This window comes from Camelina sativa, chromosome 3, assembly GCF_030686135.1.
Source record: "Camelina sativa cultivar CO46 ecotype springtype chromosome 3, ASM3068613v1".
NCBI classification, from domain to species: Eukaryota; Viridiplantae; Streptophyta; class Magnoliopsida; order Brassicales; family Brassicaceae; genus Camelina; species Camelina sativa.
Window position 1 is genome coordinate 15,712,842 of NC_141882.1, and position 21,784 is coordinate 15,734,625.

The following is a 21,784-nucleotide window of genomic DNA, read 5'->3' on the forward strand; positions in this document are numbered from 1 at the left end:
GGAAACGTAAAATGACACTCTTTGTTTGTGAAACAAAAATAAAATTCTAAAATGACACTCTTTATGAAACAAAGAGAGTATATATTAACAATTAATTATTACAATAATCTTAAAAATAAATAACATTATCACAATTATCACAATAATTAACATTATATTCCACATTTCACGGGTGAAATATATTTTTACACAAAATAATTAAATGCAAATTCGAATAAAATAAAAAAATTATGTGTAAAATTATTATTATGACACCTTAAATTCTAAATAATAATTTTACTAATAATAATTTTATTTGAGTCAATTTATCTCGCATATAGTGCGGGTTATTACATAGTACATTAATATACGGTATATTGTATCAATTAAAAAATTAAATTGGACTAATTGAAAGTTAGAAACATTTCCATGTTTTTTTTAATAGAAGGAGACTATTTACTAAACTAGCATACTCCCTCCGTTTCAAAATATAGGATGTTTTAACTAAAACATGCAGATTAAGAAGTTTTTACTTTTAACAAGTTTAACCAATCAGAAACAATACTGCATAATATAAAATACTAAACTAATCTAAAGGTTGCATAGAAACTTGAAAACATCCTATATAATGAAATAAAAGACTTCGCTAAAACATCTTATATTTTGAAACGGAGGGAGTATCATTCTCGTTGACAAAAAGAGAAGCATACGTATAATTAATGAAAATCCCTTTGAAGAATACTAAAAAAATTATAGTTGGAGACTGAGAAAAAAAAATTATGCATGAGCATGAGAGAGTTATCAATAATGTCGCGAGTCATCTATACGAATGTCTGAAATATATGAATTGTTTTTTTATAGAACTGAACAATATTGCAGACACGACATTGCACTAATAGGATTCATAGGATGTAATTTAAAAGGCATTATCTCTTTTTTTGCCTGCGTCATCACCACCCTTGGACTAACGACTAATGATGATGTATGACTCTCGTTGTTTTAAGTCATAACACTTAATCATTAACTTTCTTAATCGAAAGTTATTACCAGACTTGCCATTGTCATTTGGGTTTCATCCGGTTTATAAACTCAAAATCGGAAGCAAAACCAAAATCTGTTAAGTTTTTTGTTTAATCGGTTTCGGTTTGGTTACATATGTTTTCTTGGCTAAAGAAAACCTGAATTTAAATTTCAACTCAATTTTGGGAGCAACTTATTGGTTTAGTTAAACCGAGACAATTTGGACACCTTTGGAACTATGCAAATGAAAGCTTTTTTCCTAGTTTGACAAATATTAATGTTCAAGAAACAAAGAACCAAAGTTGTTAAAACAGCAACATGGGGTGGTTATTTAAAAAACAAGGAATAAGAAAGTTGCAACCACCATGTTGGTTCCTTTGTAACACCTGTCTCGTTCAGATTCTTCTCCTTCAAGCATCATTTTTTAAACTAGAAATGTCCCCATTACGTTTCACATCTTCTAGTTATCATGAATATATAAATCAAATATACACATTATAATATGAAAATAAATTAGTTAGTATATGTATTCACCACCAACTTCTGTTGTATTGGAAGAACAGCAACCTTAGTAGCTTTCATGTCCTCCTCAACTTACCTCAATCATTAAAAACCATAACCTCTCTCTCTATATACATACATTTCTAACCATTATCAAAACATCTTCCTCATTCATCTATCCGAAAAAAACAAGATCGGAAAAATGAGGACTAAATCTCAATCTTCCGTTAATCTCAAGGTCGTATTCATTGGCTGCTCAATCTTGATCTTTCTCATCATCTTCTTTGCAAGATCAAACATCTCTTCCTCAAAGCCAATCTCCAAAACAAATCTCTCCCAAGAAGAAGAACAAACTCATCACCATAAACCAGAAGCATGTCCAACAACAACACAACAATGCACAAAGATGCCACTTTCATTATCAGACGCATTGGTTCACTACGTCACCAGTAACGTCACTCCACAGCAAACATTCGACGAAGTCGCTGTCTCAAAGAGAGTCTTGGACAAGAAGTCTCCTTGTAACTTCCTCGTCTTTGGCTTAGGTCACGACAGCTTAATGTGGGCATCTCTCAACCATGGTGGTCGTACCTGTAAGTACTCTGTTTCTTTCCTCTGTTTCAAACCGATCTAATGACAATTTTCGTTTCCCTCATTAGTAAAAAGTTTGATTTTTCAGTGTTTATTGAGGAAGACAAGGCTTGGATTGCTATAGTAACCAAGAAATTCCCAAACTTGGAATCTTACCACGTAGTTTACGACACAAAAGTCAAAGATTCAGACAAACTCATGGAGCTAGGAAGATCAGAAGAGTGTAGATCTGTGTCTGATCCGAGAAACTCTAAATGTGACCTTGCGTTGAAAGATTTCCCGGCGGATTTTTACGATACGAAATGGGATCTGATCATGGTCGATGCTCCAACTGGTTACCATGAAGAAGCTCCAGGGAGGATGAGTGCTATTTACACGGCGGGGCTGTTGGCTCGTAACCGTGAAGATGGTGAAACTGATGTTTTTGTTCACGACGTTAACCGTCCCGTGGAAGATGAGTTCTCAGCGACTTTCTTGTGTAAAGGTTACATGAGGGAGCAAAATGGGAGGCTTAGACATTTTACTATTCCTAGCCATCGGGCTCGAGCTGGACGACCTTTTTGTCCGGTGGATGTTGATCGCCGCCGTTAATTTTGTGCCGAGAGATTTTTATGCAGTTCAGCGTCGTTGGTCGGTCAACGGACTCAGAGGGCTGGTAAATTGATTTACCTAGTGGTCTTTCTTTGAGGGACTTGCTTAGTTGGCATATTTTAATTTTTGGTTGTGTTTTTGCTTGATTTGAATACGGTTTTCAAGATTTTAGTGCATTTACTGAAATCGGTATATTAAGAGACTAGTACTATTCGCATAATTATTTGTGGTTTCATTATTGTGATTAATGAATACAAATAAGGATTTGTTCCGAATGGTCATTGATCACTACAGAAGCAAAATTATATTTGATGGTTTGTTCGCTTTTGTGGTTGCACAGTTCGCTTTTGTCAGATTAAGAGTTTATAAGGTAAATCAAAGCACAAATATATGAGTACATGATCAACTCATATAATATGCATGGGTAATAAACTACCCTCAAAAACTATACCAACCTAAACCTAAAACATGGGGTAATTAACATAACCAAAGTCCAAATCAAGATGTTTTACTGAGACATTGTATATTGTATCACAAGTTAGAAACATCAAAGAGCTTCGATCTTCTTCCAAGAGAAAACTTTTTACCCCATAGTGAACTTATTCTTCAACCTCTCAGTCATCTTGGACTTGTTTTAGGTAAAGAAAAAGCTAAAACAATAAACCACAAAATTTAAGTGAGAGGTTTTTAATTTTGTTACAAAGACTAACAAAGAATCTAGAGCAAGTTTACGTACATGATGATGGGTCATATCCGATCGTTGCGCCTGGTGGCGGCATAGCCAAAACAACTGCAATATTCCATCCTCCCTCGTCACATCCACCAACAAGTTCCATGGCCTTCTCTAAAGCGTCTTCTCCAAGAATGTAAACGAGAGCATCTCTGTAAAAATCAACAAAAAAAGATTAGCACTTAATAACTTAAGAGTTGTGTGGAGGTATAGACGACACAGACCTGCCACGGCGATCGTTTGAGCCTCCAAAAATCCTAATACCCGTGATCTCTCCACATGAAGAGAAATGGTGACACAGCCCAATCTTGATATCAATCTCAGGAAGCGAGGTGTCATACCCCGTAACTATCATCCTAACAATTTGATTTTGCAGGGCGTTAACATTTATCAACATGACAAGAATTCATAATGTACAAGCTAAGGAAGAAATAATAATTTACATGTGGGTTGGAATTCTGAATCTTGAAGAGTTCACAATAGCCCATCCAGGATCATTGTATTGTCCATCATACCGTGAAGAACTGGCAAATACATTCCATCCTCCAACGTCACTGCCACTTAGTGCCAACACCTTCTCTTCGGCACCTTCTCTTCGGCACCTTCTCCCACAATATGAATGAAGGCAAAACTGTGAAACAAAAAAATAAACTAAGTTTTTTTTACTTAACATCGAACTTTGAGCTGGGAAAATTGGAGGAAGAAGCCACCAAAACCTCTTGAGAGTATCCCTTTCAAAGTCCCTAGGAACATAAATATGTACGTTCACTCCACATGAAGAGAAATGTTTTGTCAACGCGAGCTTGAGATCTTACTCACGAAGCGAAGTGTCATATCCCTCAACGCGAATACAGCTAAAGGTACGGCCGAAATCAGTTTTTGGTTCTTCCCTGCTCCTGCCATCAAGATAGTTTGGTTGCACCCAGCCACTGCTACTGCAGTAATTTGTTGGTTGTTCCCAGCCACTTCTACTGCCACTGCTACTGTGATGGTTTGGTTGCACCCAGCCAGTGCTACTGCTACTGTGATGATTTGGTTGCACCCAGCCAGTGCTACTGCTACTGTGATGATTTGGTTGCACCCAGCCGATGTTACTGCAATAATTAGGATATTATTTTATTATCAACATGACAAAGTACTCGATCTCCAATAAATTAAAAACTAAAAAATAAAAACAATTACTCGTTTTCTGGAACGTCTGCTACATCACTATTGTTCCATTCCAGACCCTAAAGGTACAAATTACAAAAGATCTAATCATAAACTTTAACACTCCACATATTTTTGTTCTTGTGAAGAAACCAATTAATAGAGAAAAACAGAGGTTAACAGAGTGAGTAAGAAGAAGAGATCCGTAAGGAGAACAACAATTACTTTGGTTGCGGATCGTTCCTAGGGCTGGGCATTCGGATAACCCGTTCGGGTTCGGGTATTACCCATTCGGGTTCGGGTAAATGGATTTAGAAAAATAGAACCCATTAGGTATTTTTAGATATATGAGTTCGGTTCGGTTTGGGTACTATCGGGTTCGGGTCGGTTTGGGTTACAAATTTTAGAACCCGATTAGTACCCGAACTACCGGGTACCCGAAAAAATATAATTAAATTTAAATAAATTTAGTTAAATTTTGACTTACATAACAAAATATTTTAGATATTTTGATTATTTTTGATATTTAGGTATAAACCAAATGAAATATTCAAAATTATAATCATAATTTTGGGGTAATTGCATTATATTAATGATAAATATTATAAATATATTTATATGTTTGGGTTTAATGGGTACCCAAACGGGTATCGGGTATTACCCGACCCTAACCCGAACCCACGGGTATTAGAAAATAGAACCCAATAGGGTTTTATAGGCAAACCCGTACCCAACCCGAACCCGATTTTTCGGGTCGGGTTCCGGGTTGGGTATTCGGGTACAGTTTTTATGCCCAGGCCTAATCGTTCCATTGAGAAGAGCTTTTCTAGGGATTTAGGTCGTATATGAAGAAAGGCTTTTTTGGTTTTTAATATTATTAGTTTGGGAAACCAATTAATAGACAAAAACTGTTTCAAACATTCTATAATTATTATTACAAGATTTTCCTAAATTTTTTTTTTTTTTTTGCCTGCACAGATCTTCCTAAATATCAATCGCGGATGTCGAAAAAATATATATTTTTTCTTTTATAATAATTGAACTAGATAGTAACTCGTGCTACAACACGGGACAAAATATTCAGGTGTTGACTAAGAATTATATTAATCCATGTGCTTTAGCAAAGGTGCGTTTATTTTAATGTGATTGTTTTTAAAATAAACTTAAACGTATTTACTTTGGAACAGGAAACACGTCATGTCCAGTCCAATCTCCTTACATCCCAACTCATCCCCTCTCGTCTCATCTCATCCCGTCTCGTCTAGTCCCGTCTCTTTCCGTATCAATCATAATTTTTCGTCTTACATTTGTTCTTTTCAAAATTATTACTCGTTACACATTGTTTACTAAAAGAGATAGGGTAAAAATAAAAATGGGATACCAGAGTTCTTCGATGAATATTTTTTTATTTAGTTAGTTGAAATTATCAAAAAAATTATAATTTTCAAAAACTATATAACTGTTGTCAAAAATACCAAAATTTTAAAATTGCCTGTTCCAAAATAGTTAGTTACATATTCCAAGTTTTTTAATGGGATGTTAAATCTCGTCCAGTCCAGTCTCATCCCATTCCGTCTCGATCCATCCCGTTAGAAATTTTATATCTCATAAATGTTTTCTTTTAAATAATTACATAGTAGACAACATAAATTGTAAAGTTTAATGTTTTGTTTTAAATGGTTGAACAGTATCATTTTAATCTTAATAAAAATTATTTAATAAATTTGTTTGTATACTTTAATTAACATATCTTATTAACATTTTAAACATTGATATATTAAAATCAAAGATTTATATATATTTGTTTAAATAATTGTAAGTTTAGTTTGAACGTATAAAAGTGATAAAATAATTAACCCGTTCTACAACATTTTTATAAAAATATTATCATAGAGCCAGATCATTAATAATTTTCCATTAAAGGTCGTCCAAACCGGTTTCTCAGAAAATTGACGGATTGAATTTAAAAGACCGGGTTAACTTGCATGTTCCATTAAAGGTTTTGTTTGTCTACATATTCTTATAATTCTCTCTGTTAAATAGTTACTTCGTAGGTCGTCCAAACCGGTTTCTCAGGAAATTGTCGACGACAAAAGACACATGATCATAAATGATTCTGCCAGATCAAAAAGTCTTGGTTTAACAAATTAATTCGAGTACAAAAACATTATAAAAACATTAAACATATAAAATCCCACTTTCAACAAAATATGGATCAAAATTCAATTTTGATTTCCAAAATATAATTAACAGAGAGAATGAGACTTATAACATATAATGGAAAAAAACAAAAACGAAACTTGTCTTTTTGCTAGCAGCTTACAGCTCCAAATATTCGACCATTGACATATTTCTTGTAAATTTCCCCAGTTCATAACCTAGAGAACCCTGCATTGTTGAAGTCTGCTAAGAAGATATAATGTAACAATTCTGTCGAGTTCCTCATTTAGTCATTTTGAAAAGCATTTATGGGACATAAAATTTCATCTGCAAACATGAATCATCAAGCCTGCAAAGAAAACCTGCATTTTCTCAAACCTGAAACTGCATCTTATAAAGCCAAATTAATTCACAAAAACCTACAATTTGTAACATAGACAAACAAAACCTGCAATCTATATAACTTAGACAAACCAAACATGCAACTTAGATAATCAAAATCTGCAAATTAATTAACCGAACCCTACAAAATAATTAACTAAAACCTGCAAACTTACACAACAAAAAGGTAAGAAACCAGAAATATTAACAATGGTTCAGAAAAAAAGGTAACAAAAAGAATTTAATAGTAATACGTACCTCAAAGAAAATGGTGAGGAGTGGTGGTATGTGTATCCCGACTTCTTCTCCAACCCGGAGGACTGCATTGCTGAAGTTACAGAAGTAAATCAGTTGCTTTCAAAGATTGAAGATAAGAGAAATATCACATCAAGATTTTGGGATTTGGTTAAAGAGTTCAAACCTTAAGAGGATGAGCTAGATGGACTGCTCATGGAATTAGGTGCACTCTCGAGAATTGTTGTCCCACTTGTGTGAAGTTCCTCATCATGTTTCCTAGCATTTCGTAAACGCATCTAAAGCAAATCAAATTTCAACTGTAAACGTGAATCATCAAGCATGTAAACCAAACAAAATTATATTTGAAAATAAACCTACAACTTAGAAACAGAACCTGCAACTTATAAAACCAAACTCTGCAAATTAATTCACCAAAACATGCAATATACAACTTAGACAAACCGAATCATCACCAATATCATAAGGATCTGTTTACTTATAAGTATCGGTTTTTCAAATCTAAAACCATTTAAGGATGTATAAATATACAGATAGTGAACCATCACCAATATCATATTATACTTGAAACTAAGAAAACAGAGTAAAATATGAACTAATAATAGCTTGCATATAGATTCACCTAAAACCATTGCATATGAAATCAGTCCAACGTGTGATTAAAAAAAATCATTGCCCATGAAAATGCAAAAACTGAAAAGAACAAAAACATGGCGAATTAAATGACATAGAAGAGGGAGAGATTTATAGAAGCGTAATTAGGCTGAGGGTTGGACTCGTGTTCGAAGAAATGAAATTAACCTTTAACTTTTCACATCCAGAGCTTGATAATATTGAAATGTTTCATATTCTAAGGAAATCCTCTGCACCTTCCATGGCCAAAAAACTACATGTCATACATGTAAACATTTATGAAACTCTCTATTGCCTTAAGTAATTTAGTTCAGAATTAATCTTCTGCATAAACATAATAATCTTTAATAACGGTACATTACCTCTTGCGAGCATGAAACCATGAATTGACGGCGGCGACAGAGCAAGGCTTACTTGACAGGATAGATGAATCACACATGTTTCTGAGGTTTAGTTATTGCGAATTAATGAGACTGAGGTTATCATCTCAAAATCGTGATCATGATCAGACGAACACAAAACCATTATACTAATCAAGATTCTGAAACAAAATTCCAAATTAAACTTGGAATTTAATCATCAAACATAGACATAAAATGTAAATTTAGTTAAAAGAGAAACAAAAACCTTAGCCATGAAATCTTTGCCTTCTTCTCTTCCTCTACATGACTACATCTCTTCGACTTTGTCGACAAAAAGAAGAAAACAAAAAAATAATCCATTTGGGAGAGACGGCGAGAGAGGAGAGGCTAAAGAAAAAAGTTTTGTGTAGTCATTGACGGCGACAAAGAGCATAGAGAGAGAGAGAGAGAAACACCTTTTTAGGTCTTTTAAATCGACGGCCACGATAAAAATGAATCAACTGTCACGATTAAATAAGAGGATCCAAAATTAACATAAGCGCGTCAAAAGGATCCCCGTGTTTATCCGTTTAGATGGGGTGAAAATTTTTGTCCTTATTCTTTTAAAAAATCAAATATTTGGTAATAACTCCAATAACATATCCTTAAATGACTTTACAAATAACAGTAGAGATATGAATATACTAAATATCTAAAATTAAATGGAATAATTTGTTATGAAAATTTTATTAAATGATAACAATCAATTTTTATGTTTTTAGATTGGAAAACAGTACATGTATCGTTTGAAGAGATTATTGTATTTGAAGGACGATCGCACTGTTGAAATTCAAACAATGTGTTGAAATTCGTATTACCTAGGCTAGCTTTAATCAATTTAACTAGGTTTGAACCCGCACTACACCGCATGTCAAATTATAATTATGTTTTTAAAATTTGGGTACTAATTAAGTATAAATATATATATTTTTATATGTATAGTTTGACTAAAGAGCCAAAATGGTATAGCAGTATATTTTTAAAAAGATTTTACAGTATGTAGAGTTTAATACATAAACATTATATCTTTTTATTATAATATGTATAATTATGTAATATATTATTGTAATTTTGTAATTATAAATTAGTAGTGTGATATGGAATTTTAATTTTTATTTATTCCACTAATTTGAATAGTGGTATTTAACTTACAATTCATCTTGTAGTTGGAAGTCAATTTTGGCTTATTGACCTCAATTTCTATCTCACTAACATTGACAACTTGTCCCATAGTAGAATTTTGAATATGTTAATAAACTATTATTAAAAAAATCAAATAAGATGTATAAGAAGATTCTTTATCGATTAACATGTTTGCATTAAGTAAGAACCCCAGTCAAAACATCTTTGAAAGTAGTAAGAGTTAGGTGGGGGTCATCAGACAGAGGATCGATCTTTGTTACAATGGTTTGAGTCAAGAAACCCATTTTGTTAACATAAGCAACTGGTCTCAATTGATACCAGTCCAAAGTTTTGAACGCTTCTCCATTCTCCTGGATCCATATGCCTTTGAAAACTAATAATACAATCCTTCTTGATAGTAGTATATATCTTTGTTCCCTACGAAAGTATGAAGTTATTAGCGAGATTAGTTACGATATCAAATCATATGTTTGTTGTTGGATAAATTAGACTGTAACTTACTTGTTCATCAGCGAGGATCACGTCAAAAGTCTCACCAAACCTGGTTGTGTTGTGTATGTTTTCCAGGTTTGTAGGACTCGGAACTTGCACTCGCCAAGATGTCTTGTACGACTTGACAATATTGAGAAAAGTAACTGCTTGCGCCGTTGATCTTGAAGGAATGAAGATGGTGTTTGGTTGAGTAATGAGGTATAGTATTAGTCTATTTATAATATATTAGCTAAACCTAGAGTATCAAATGGCTTGTTTGGTGCAAATCTTGGATGGCAATTATTTATCCAATATTTTGAAGATTTGATCATAAGAATACAGTTATGATTGCTAATAATTGAAGTTTTTTTGGTAATTATCGTGAAAGATGCTTTTATTTAGGGATGATTATCGAGTAAATATGGTTATTAGTTATGATTTTGCAATTTATATTTATGCAATTTTAAAAACTATTATGTGATATTAGTGACAATTTAAGGAGTAGTTTTTTGGTATATATGTTAGCTATTGGTAGCTAACTTTATGGCATTTAATATGCAAATGACGTGATATTAGGAAAATTACAATTTCTAATTTTTAGGTGGTTTGATTGTTATGTTTTGTAGGAGCCCAATACGGATCAAAAACAGAGTCCAATAAATAATTAAAGGGCCAACAAACGATTGAAGCATAAAACAGAGTCCAATAAACTGAGATCCAATACAACTGGGTTGGGTTTAGTAAAAACGCGCGGACCTATAATTAGATCTGCGATTATATTTTATTATTTTTATTTGGACCAAATTACCCCTAGCGAATTTCAATTAAGACTCTCCTTAATGTTTAATTCAGTGGCAATTTTAGTAAATAGGCTAAACATTTTGGACATTTTTTATTTGTACTTCTCTTTTGATTATAAGAAGATGGAGAGAAATTCATATCCCGTTTGGTAACACATCCTACTATATAACCAAACAAGACATTTTGATAACTCATATCTTGTTTAGTAACAAGTTTAACTTTGCAACCAAACAATATCTTTAGGGCCTTATCCCACTCATAAACAAAAAGCACACACGAAGAACTCAAAGGATTGGGGTAAAGACAACAATGGCGAAGAAGAAGGAACTTTTATCAAAAGCCCCGTGGAGAGGCGACGACGATGATGACTCTGACAAGTTTAGCGGAGCAAAGCTTAAGGTCACAAAGGATTCTGATGGTATGTCGAAGATGCACGTCCCTAGCCGCGGTGCCAAAAAAGGTAGTCTCGCCGATGATGATGATGATTTACTTGAGATTGATCCTCAGCTTCGTTACAGCTTCAATCGCAACTATCAGGTCTCTTAAACCCTAATCTCTCTTTATTGTAATTCTAGGTTTCATATAGTGAATTTGCTCCTCTCTGTATCTGCGTTTATGCAATTCTCTTATACAGTTTTGTGTCTAAGATTATATAACAATCAATCAATCTAAGCCTTATGTGAAGCTGAAAAGAATGGATTTTTCACTCGCTTTGTTACATGAAGTTACGATTGTAATTTAATGGATTGAGTGCAAATGGTTCATATACTCGCTTGGTTAGAATCTCATATATTAGATTCACATTTCAAGAACAGCTGCCATAAATGTAAGAGCTGTTTTTAAGGGATTAATTGTATGCCTTGCATAATGTTAAGAGCGGTTGGTGTGCTATAGTGGAACAAAACTGTGTAATCTTGATGTAAACCTTCGTCTCTTTGGCTATATACTTCAATTTGTTACGAAAACTTATCTTTGGTAGTTCTGGAGAGTTTAATAGTTAGTTGGTCAGGTTTGTGAACCTCTCTATTGTTAGGGAGATACTTTAACGCTACTTCTGTTCAAATGGATTTTTCATTCCTTTCTGCTTATTTATATATGAATGAGTATGTTTCTAATAGAATCTGAATCATGACACACTGCATACATCTCGAACCATCTTTACATTCAGAAAACAAAATTTATGCATTCACAGGGTGTTCATAGAGAAGCAGTTTGCTGGATAGCTTTGATTTTCGTTTTTTAGATTGTAACCTCAGACTAGAAAATTCTGTATCTTCAAAAACCATTTCCTAAGCTGTACAGTCTGCCTCTCTATTACAGTTCCTGCAAAGAGTATTCACTATAGACACTTTGGTGAAGCCTCTTCCTCCTGCCATGGGATTCAACGTCTCTCGCAACTTGAGCTTCTTCACCCGCATTTTCACTCAGTTCTTTGGTGAGCATGATTTTCCAAATACCATCTGTTTAGTCAAATGTTTTCTTGTCGTGCACATGTGTGATAAAAGTCGTGATGACAATCTTTTTCTACCTTCACCCCGTCAATGACCCTTGATCTATTGTGCTGGTATGTAGTTTTAACCGTTGATGTGGTTGATGCAGATCCTGAAGGCATTGCAAATGCACAGAGGTCTCTAGGGTTGGGGCAGGAAGATAAAGCTCGCCGTGTTCGTTGAGATTTGACCATCTTCCAAGCTTGTGAATGAACCCAGCTCTGTTAGAATGATTAAAACATGTCCTCAAAGAGATGTTTTGTCTTAAATTCTCCATAAGTACAATGAAATTTCCAAGTTCCATTTTAGCATCAGGCTTCTGATTTCCATCAAAATATACCACTTTGGTTGAAACCCAGGCTTGGTTCCATAGCCCCAACACTTAGGAACAATCTGATACATCTGTTTACTCCTGGTGACAGTTCACATTGCTAAGGTACCAGATGAGGCGATTGAATGATTGATAGATAACTAAACAGTCCCAGCCTAAGCCATCTGAAATGGCATTTTCCCCAAGAATATTAGAATTCCACATGTACCACATCGGTAGCTCCATTGGCAGTGTAGTCTGGTACAGAGAGTGAGAGGGTAGACGATAAAGGGTAGGGTAGAGGTAATGCTGAAGGATGCTTACTTGGATAGAGTCAATAAGTGATTAAGAGGACTCATGGCCTAGGTGTGCGACTTCCGTTGCACACTAAGGAAGGTACTACTTAGCCTAAGGTCTCCCCCATTGGAGGAGGGCCTACATCATCGTTTGGCAGTGCAGGCCTGCCCTTGCGAGGCTCATTCCCAATCCCATCTAGTTCTAGAATCTAACATTCTAATTTGGTACCAATGTTTAAACCTTTCATGCAGTTTTAGTTAACCTGCAGTTACATTGTCAATACAGAGATAATTTAATGTCATCACAGGCTCTATAAAGATAAACTCATATAGTAATCATGTTGGTATCCCATAGAGCGAGGTCTTAAACTCACCAAATAAGTTTGATCTAATACTTATCTCAAGATTTACTTTTCTTGATAAATAATCTAGATTAATTACCTACACGAAATTAGTAAAACATATTGATCCACAACTGCAGGTATGGTTTGCTCTTATTTTTCCAAAGTGGAAAGTTTTGGAATTCTAAAAAAATTGAAAGTTTACAAGAACTAACAATTATATATATCTTACGTAGTTTTTTTGCCTAAAATAGTTTTCTGTGTCTTTGATGAGTAATGTGCCAACTGTTACATGAATTGACTTTTGACACAAACAACTGGAAAGCAACACATTAGACTCTTGAGACCCATCACGAGATTGCATGCATGAGACGCCTGTGAATATAGCCGCAGCTAAAAAGAAGTAAAATTAAGAGAGTGAGAGATAAGAATTAAAAATAGAAACCAACTGTCACAAATCTATCAGCACATGAAACCAATTATAGAAACCAACCAACCAACCAATCACACTTGTTCAGTATATAAACTGTCAACTCCACTCAAACCCCATTCAAACTCATTCTTCTTAAGATCCATTGACAGTATTTCAATATTTTTCAGTTTAATGGGTATTCTCCGTTTTATGTTGCTGGTTAGTTTGGGTTTGGCTTTGTTCGGTTTGAAAACGACCGTGTCACAGCCACAACAGGCACAAGTCCCTTGCTTTTTCATTTTCGGTGACTCCTTAGTCGATAATGGAAACAACAACAGGTTGGTTCAATTATGCATTTTCATTATATACTAATCACTAATGTATGGTTTTTTTTTTACACAAATTCATAGTAATAATTTGAAAAAATGCAGGTTGATTTCGCTTGCGAGGGCTAATTACCGACCTTATGGAATTGACTTTCCCCAAGGTTCAACCGGACGGTTCACCAACGGTCGCACCTACGTTGATGCACTAGGTAGGTATTTGTCTGCACATTTCTTATGTACCAAGCGTTTTGCATTAAGTATCGTACCAATATGTATATCAAGGCCGGCTAAACACTACTTTTTGGAACTTAAAACCATTTTAAAAGTTCATATTTTGTTAGTTTTACTAAATGAGTAAACATTTTTTCTTTGTTTTTGTAGCTCAAATTTTTGGATTTCGGACTTACATTCCACCGTATTCTAGGATTCGTGGCCAGGCTTTGCTAAGAGGTGCAAATTTCGCATCTGGTGCAGCTGGCATTAGAGATGAGACCGGTGACAACTTGGTACACAAACTATAAGTTTTGTTCTTTTAATTTTCTTTTATCTATCATCAAAATTTTAAAAGCTATATCAATTATATTATAAACAATTAAACACTAACCTATAATTAAACTGCAAAATGTTTTTGTAGGGTGCACATACTTCTATGAACCAGCAGGTAGAGCTGTACACGAGCGCAGTTGAGCAGATGCTTAGATACTTCAGAGGAAACACAAATGAGCTGCAAAGATACTTAAGCCGTTGTATCTTTTATACCGGAATGGGAAGTAACGATTATCTCAACAATTACTTCATGCCTGACTTCTACTCAACCAGTACCACTTTCAACGACAAAACCTTTGCAGATTCCCTCATTAAAGACTACACACAACAGCTCACCGTAAGGGTTGATCAGTAATGCATAATATGTCTCAATGCATTATATTTATCTTGATTCTATTTTTTTTTTTTTTAGCGATTGTACCAATTTGGAGCTCGGAAAGTGGTTGTGACTGGAGTGGGACAGATCGGTTGCATACCTTACCAGCTGGCCCGCTACAATAACCGTAACAACAGTTCCGGAAGATGCAATGAAAAGATCAACAATGCAATTGTGTTGTTCAACTCTCAAGTCAAGAACCTAGTGGACCGTTTCAACAAAGGTCAGTTGAAAGGAGCCAAGTTCGTTTACCTTGATTCTTACAAGAGTACCTATGATCTCGCTGCCAATGGAGCCGCTTACGGTGAGTTACACATTTAAACACATGGTCTATATACTATATATTAGTCTTATGATTTCATATAATGTCTTATTATTGTTTACATTGATCCTACAGGATTTGAGGTTGTGGACAAAGGTTGTTGTGGGGTGGGAAGGAACAATGGTCAAATAACGTGTCTGCCGCTGCAGACCCCGTGCCCTGACCGAACCAAGTATCTCTTTTGGGATGCGTTTCATCCAACAGAGACTGCTAACATATTGCTTGCAAAATCTAATTTCAACTCCCGTGCTTACTCTTACCCCATGAGCATTCAAGAACTAGCCAATCTTTGAAGAGAAGGAGATTGTTCTCCCAGACGAATGCATATATGTCATGTAACATGGCTATTTATAATGTATTTCTTTTTCCTTTATGTTAATTTATGTTTCTTTGAAATAACTATCGTTTCTTTGTTTCTGTATTGTTCCTCTCACTTACTCTCAACTATGAGAGAAAATATGAGAAAGTGCTCGCGTTGATTGAAAAAATTGCATTTACGGTTCTGTCCCATTGGAACATTTGGATATGCAACATCTTCCTTTCCTTCAAATATAACTCAAACTCATTGCTTGCATGATTGATTTCCTTCTCTTTGACCAATTCTTTTTACCTCACTCTCATCCTTTTATACATAATAACATGATTATTAGCCGTAACTTTCATTTTATCTGACAAATCACCATGATTTTTTTTACCACTATGAGAAGACCTATGCTCATAAATAGCATGATTTTAAATATCTGGAAATTCTCTGGTGTCTTCTTTAAATGTATCGTTCAGTGTTTAAATTACTCTATTGACGTTTCCATTTACATGAAACCTTCGTTTAATTAATCCTATTATCAGCTGTTGCAAACTGACCAAGTATTATATGGTCCACTACCTATTTTTATTTTTATTTTATATATATTTTCACTTTGTTTGTTCAAAAGTCTTCTCACCTTTCTCATAACATCGTTGGGTACATGATTTGTTTGCGGAGGCCGTAATTTTTATTCTTTAGTTTGTTATAACTTGTGAAGACCCACATGTTGTTTTCTTAAATTATTTTGAGATACAAGTAGAAGCAAAGGAACAAAGATATTTTTTTGTGGGTCTAAAGATGAGTTCAAGAATTGGAGCCTTAACGTTCATGATCTTGCTTTTCTTCTGAATTTGCTATGTGTCTGCGCTCACAAATGGAATAGACGGTTAAGTATCTCTTGCATATAAATATTTTTGTTGTAATTTTATTGTTGGCTAAATGTTTACTACACTACTAATTTTGTAAAACTGTAAATTTAAACTTTTTTTCTAGCTATGTAGTATAAAAGAATATAATACGTATTTATGCATTAGTTCTCCGGTATATGTATATATAGACGATGATCAGGTGTTTTAAAATCTCTGAATGGTATCAACATGATGGTGCAGCTACTGCTTTACAAGCCATAAGGAATGAATGGAGCAAGTATCCAGAAAGCTGGAAAGGCTCTGATCCCTGTGGAAGCAATTGGGTTGGCATTACATGTAACAATGGTGGCGTGGTTTCAGTGTAAAACTTGTTTATGTCTTCTTTTCTAATTATTATTATTCATTTTTCTTTATTTGAATTCCCTTTAAAAGGACGATGTACTGTCTTATTGCTATTGCAGATCAGTAGGCAACCTTAACTTGGAAGGAAAGCTTTCTGGGTATATTTCAGAGCTGTCTGACTTGCAGATCTTGTATGTCTTCTTCTTTCTCGTGTAGAAATGGATTCTATATTTCGGTTTCCTATCTTATGATCCACTGTTTAGGGATTTGTCATACAATCCTGGATTGTCCGGACCTCTTCCAACAAATATTGGTGACCTCAAGAAGTTGAGGAACTTGTAAGAAAACGACATCATGATCTACTAGCTAGCAACCGCCTATCCTATCGCCTGTTTTAATAATATCTCCTTTCTCCAGGATCCTTGTTGGATGTGCTTTCAGTGGTCAGATCCCCCAATCAGTAGGATCTCTAAAACAACTTATATATCTGTAAGGTTTTTTTTTTGGTTGGAACTGTAAGTTTTTTTGTTAGAAACAATTAAAGGTATCTCACGAATATTCTTGACATTAAAAAACAGTAAATAGTTATGCAGTAACTTTTATGAAATATACTCTTAAAAATTTACTACCAAAATTTGATGTACGTTCTTTCAACACCCTCCAAATCGCCAACTTTTACTATTTTACTAATCTCTACAAAAATGCAAATTATTAGAGTATGACCGGTTATGAGCTTTGGTTTAATTGGGTTATCTTCGGTTATTAAGATTAGCTGATTAGTCTTACTATATATAGACTGATTAGTTAGTTAATTGAGATTAAGCTTTTGTAACAAACTTTGATTGTTTGATAAATAAGAAATATCTCATTTCTCTCTTCTTCTTTAACCTTCGTCTCTCCTCCGTCGTGTCACGTATTTCTCCGATTAACCGGAGTTTATTATGGTATCAGAGCGAGGCAATTGAGTTACGATTGCTTCCGCATCTTACGCGACGGAGATGAGCTTCCCAGATAATTCTTGTTTTCGATTTGTTCAGCAATTTCTCGTCGTTGTGTGCGATTTTCTCATCGGAGTTTTCTCAGTTTTTCTGATTCTTTTGATTCTCTTTTGATTGACCTTAGTGAGTACGAATCTTGCTTTTGATTTTATCTTTTCGTCTCACTTTCTTTGGATTTCTCGCTCTTGCTTTGAGAATGAGTACTTCCGGTAATACGAATGCTCCGATGAATGTTCAACCGCAATATCAGACTGATCAGTATGAGAATCCCTATCATCTCCATAGTGCGGATCACGCAGGACTCGTTCTTGTTTCTGATCGTCTTGTTACTGCTTCTGATTTTCCCTCTTGGCGTCGATCGATGTGGATGGCTCTTAATGTTAGAAATAAACTTGGATTCATCAATGGTACGATCTCAAAACCTCAGGAAGATCATAGAGATTTTGGTGTATGGTCTAGGTGCAATGATATTGTATCCACTTGGTTGATGAATTCTGTTGATAAGAAAATAGGCGCGAGTTTGCTTTTCATTCCTACTGCAGAAGGGATTTGGAAGAATATACTATCTAGGTTTAAGCAAGATGATGCTCCTACAATTTTTTCTATAGAACAGAAACTTAGTAAGATAGTTCAAGGATCAATGGATGTGTCCACATACTATACAGCTCTACTTACTTTGTGGGAAGAACATAAAAATTATGTAGAGCTTCCTGTTTGCACATGTGGTCGTTGCGAATGTGATGCAGCTGTAAAATGGGAAAGGTTGCAACAACGAAGTCGTGTGACCAAGTTCTTGATGGGCTTAAATGAAAGTTATGATCAAGCTAGACGTCATATACTAATGCTAAAGCCGATACCAACTATTGAAGAAGCCTTTAACATGGTCACACAGGATGAACGACAGGTTGTAGTTAAACCAACGACTGGTATTGAAAGTGTTGCTTTTCAAAGTGTTGCTTCTGTGAATGAGGCTGAGAGTGCCTATGTTGCAGCTTACAATACAGGGAGGACTATACAGAAACCTATCTGTTCACATTGTGGTAAAGTTGGACACACTATTCAAAAGTGTTACAAACTCCATGGATTCCCACTAGGATATAAGACTAATGCTGCGGGATACAATTACAGACCTCCAACGATGCCAAATCAGTTTCAGCCTAGGATGCCAACGATGCAGTCTCAACCCCGGATGTCTCAACAAACTTCTAATCAAATGGTGCCATATGCGAATTCTATGCAAAAGGCAAATGCAGTGGCTCAAGTTTACTCTGAGACTGGAATGTTTCCAACTGAAGATGTGTCGTATGGTTCTGTTTCTAATCAATATTCGCAGTTCATGGTTCCTAATGGTGTTCCTTCGAGTTTACAAGGGTTTACTCCACAACAAATTGATCAGATGGTTTCCCAATACAAGGGTCAATTTCAGGTTCAAGAGCCTATAGCTTCGTCTTCTGGTTCTAGTATTCCTAGTGCTATGGCTACGATCTCTGAACATGGTTTGATGGCAGAAACTTCTACCTCTGGTATCACTTTTCCCTTCCCTTCGACTTCTCTTAAATATCAAAAACATATTTTAACTTTTCAAAATCATATTCTTTCTTCTTTACAACAACTTTTACCGCATGATGCTTGGATTATAGATAGTGGAGCTTCTAGTCATGTTTGCTCTAATCTAGCTTTGTTTACAGACTTACGACCTGTTACAGATATTACTGTGACATTGCCGAATGGTACCAGGGTTTCCATCACTCATATAGGGACAATTTACATTTCTCAAAAGTTGATTTTATACAACGTTTTGCATGTTCCTAATTTCAAGTTTAATTTGATTAGTGTCAGTAGGTTGGTTAAAACATTGTCTTGTTCTGCACATTTCTTTGATAATTGTTGTTTGATTCAGGAACTTTCTCAGGGCTTGATGATTGGGAGGGGTAGAGTTTTTCAAGATCTTTACATTTTGGCTACTGAGAATACTTCCCTCTCACCATCTAATCCTGCAGCATGTTCTTTCTCTGTTTCTGTGGTTACTGATGATTCTCTCTGGCATCAACGTCTTGGACATCCGTCGCATCTAGTTCTTCAGAAACTTGTTAGTTTGATTCCTTCTTTGAAGAATTCTTCTCTGTCTTCGCATTGTAGTATTTGTCCTTTAGCTAAACAGAAAAGGTTAGCGTATGTTTCACATGGTAATCTAGCTGATAAACCTTTTGATTTGGTCCATCTTGATATATGGGGTCCTTTTAGTATTGAGTCTGTACAAGGTTTTCGTTATTTTCTTACTTTGGTCGATGATTGTACTCGTACTACATGGGTTTACCTCTTAAGGAATAAAAAGGAAGTCCATACTGTTTTTCCAATTTTTCTTAAACATGTTAAAACACAATATGATAGCACTGTTAAGGCCATACGATCTGATAATGCACCAGAATTAGCTTTCACTGATATTATTAAAGAACAGGGAATGATTCATTATTTTTCATGTGCTTATACACCACAACAAAATTCTGTTGTTGAACGCAAGCATCAACATCTCTTGAATGTGCCAGATCTTTACTTTTTCAATCAAATATCCCCCTGCAATATTGGACTGATTGTGTGTTGACTGCAGTGTTCCTCATAAATCGCATGCCTTCTCCTGTTTTAGCTAACAAGTCGCCTTATGAGCTGTTGTTTACAAAATTGCCCGATTATAGTTTACTCAAGAGTTTTGGTTGCTTGTGTTATGTTTCGACTAATCCTCATGAACGTAATAAGTTTTCTCCTCGAGCTAGACCATGCGTTTTTCTAGGGTATCCGGTTGGTTATAAGGGATATAAAGTCATGGATTTAGAGTCAAATGCTATTTCTATATCTAGGAATGTTGTGTTTCAAGAAGATGTCTTTCCTTTTAAGACTAGTTCTTTATTGTCATCTGCAGTAGATATGTTCCCTAATTCTATTTTACCTCTTCCTGTTCCATTGCATTTTGTTGAAAGCATGCCTCTCATTGATGAAGATTCTTTAGTTCCTACTCTACCATTTGAACCATCATTAGAGCATGACCATGGTACCATTCCGGCTGACACTGCATCTACATCTGTTACAGATCATACTTCTGTATCTAATGTTAGGCCAAAGAGACAATCTAGAGCTCCTAGTTATCTGGCTGAGTATCATTGCTCTCTTGTTCCTTCCATTTCCTCTTTACCACCGACAGATATCCAATCTTTTCAACCACCACCACCACCACCACCACCACCACCACCTCCTCTTCTCATTAAATCCCTTCCTCCATCACTTAAAAAGACTACACCATACCCCCTTTCTTCTGTCTGTACTCTTGACCGCTATACACCTCTGTTCCAATCCTATATCTTTTCTTATAGTGCTGAAACAGAACCGAAAACATTCCATCAGGCCATGAAATCGGAGAAGTGGACTAATGCAGCAAATGATGAGCTCTTTGCTCTTGAACTTAATAAGACCTTTGTTGTTGAGTCTCTACCTGCAGGGAAACATGCGATTGGATGCAAATGGGTTTTTTACTATTAAGTATAACTCTGACGGTTCTGTTGAACAGTACAAGGGACGCCTGGTTGCACAAGGCTTCACACAGCAAGAAGGGATTGACTACCTCGAGACGTTTTCCCCTGTTGCGAAACTCACCAGTGTAAAGTTGCTTCTTGGCTTAGCATCTGCGAAGGGTTGGAACCTGACTCAAATGGACGTCTCCAATGCTTTCCTCCATGGTGATTTGGAAGAGGAGATATACATGAGTCTTCCTCAAGGATATACGCCTCCACCGGGTGTAGTTTTACCTCCAAATCCGGTATGTCGTTTACTCAAATCCTTGTATGGCTTGAAACAAGCCTCGAGACAGTGGTATAAACGTCTGTCTACGGTTTTCTTGGGAGCAAACTACGTACAATCACCTGCTGATAATACTCTTTTCGTTAAAGTCTTTATGCGTCCATCAGGAATTTGTTCCATTGTTGTTGTGCTCGTATATGTCGATGACATAATGATCGCAAGTAACGATGATGCTGCTGTCCATGATCTGAAGACCC

At 35.4% G+C, this 21,784-nt stretch overlaps 4 protein-coding genes, 1 long non-coding RNA gene and 1 pseudogene across 20 annotated transcripts; 4 read left to right on the forward strand and 2 right to left on the reverse strand.

The window, feature by feature from the left end:
• The first annotated feature begins 1,535 nt into the window (after positions 1 to 1,535).
• Positions 1,536 to 2,957, forward strand: LOC104777381 (glucuronoxylan 4-O-methyltransferase 3). Its single transcript, XM_010501620.3, has 2 exons — positions 1,536 to 2,093; positions 2,180 to 2,957. Exons 1-2 carry the CDS (start codon positions 1,703 to 1,705, stop codon positions 2,680 to 2,682), a joined length of 894 nt encoding a protein of 297 aa, XP_010499922.1. The 5' UTR covers positions 1,536 to 1,702; the 3' UTR covers positions 2,683 to 2,957.
• Positions 2,958 to 3,410: 453 nt separating this feature from the next.
• LOC147946989 (uncharacterized) lies at positions 3,411 to 4,818 on the reverse strand (annotated as a pseudogene).
• Positions 4,819 to 6,772: 1,954 nt separating this feature from the next.
• Positions 6,773 to 8,836, reverse strand: LOC104777382 (uncharacterized). 16 transcript variants are annotated; one of them, XR_015593295.1, is made up of 7 exons: positions 8,618 to 8,836; positions 8,353 to 8,433; positions 8,159 to 8,243; positions 7,980 to 8,050; positions 7,524 to 7,615; positions 7,361 to 7,430; positions 6,773 to 7,070 (listed from the first exon to the last, which is right to left on the reverse strand). It is a non-coding gene; the product is annotated as an uncharacterized LOC104777382 (long non-coding RNA). The 16 variants fall into 16 exon arrangements; XR_015593288.1 differs by having other exon boundaries at positions 8,353 to 8,531; positions 8,618 to 8,835; XR_015593285.1 differs by lacking the exon at positions 7,980 to 8,050.
• Positions 8,837 to 10,961: 2,125 nt separating this feature from the next.
• Positions 10,962 to 12,604, forward strand: LOC104777384 (uncharacterized). Its single transcript, XM_010501622.2, has 3 exons — positions 10,962 to 11,343; positions 12,127 to 12,241; positions 12,406 to 12,604. Exons 1-3 carry the CDS (start codon positions 11,116 to 11,118, stop codon positions 12,477 to 12,479), a joined length of 417 nt encoding a protein of 138 aa, XP_010499924.1. The 5' UTR covers positions 10,962 to 11,115; the 3' UTR covers positions 12,480 to 12,604.
• Positions 12,605 to 13,214: 610 nt separating this feature from the next.
• On the forward strand, positions 13,215 to 15,646 carry LOC104777383 (GDSL esterase/lipase At1g33811). Its single transcript, XM_010501621.3, has 6 exons — positions 13,215 to 13,993; positions 14,087 to 14,190; positions 14,363 to 14,487; positions 14,616 to 14,864; positions 14,940 to 15,207; positions 15,301 to 15,646. Exons 1-6 carry the CDS (start codon positions 13,713 to 13,715, stop codon positions 15,516 to 15,518), a joined length of 1,245 nt encoding a protein of 414 aa, XP_010499923.1. The 5' UTR covers positions 13,215 to 13,712; the 3' UTR covers positions 15,519 to 15,646.
• A 645-nt stretch (positions 15,647 to 16,291) lies between these two features.
• On the forward strand, positions 16,292 to 20,540 carry LOC109131178 (uncharacterized). Its single transcript, XM_087505695.1, has 5 exons — positions 16,292 to 16,415; positions 16,639 to 16,759; positions 16,860 to 16,931; positions 17,004 to 17,078; positions 17,158 to 20,540. Exon 5 carries the CDS (start codon positions 17,935 to 17,937, stop codon positions 20,338 to 20,340), a length of 2,406 nt encoding a protein of 801 aa, XP_087361821.1. The 5' UTR covers positions 16,292 to 16,415; positions 16,639 to 16,759; positions 16,860 to 16,931; positions 17,004 to 17,078; positions 17,158 to 17,934; the 3' UTR covers positions 20,341 to 20,540.
• Positions 20,541 to 21,784: the final 1,244 nt, after the last annotated feature.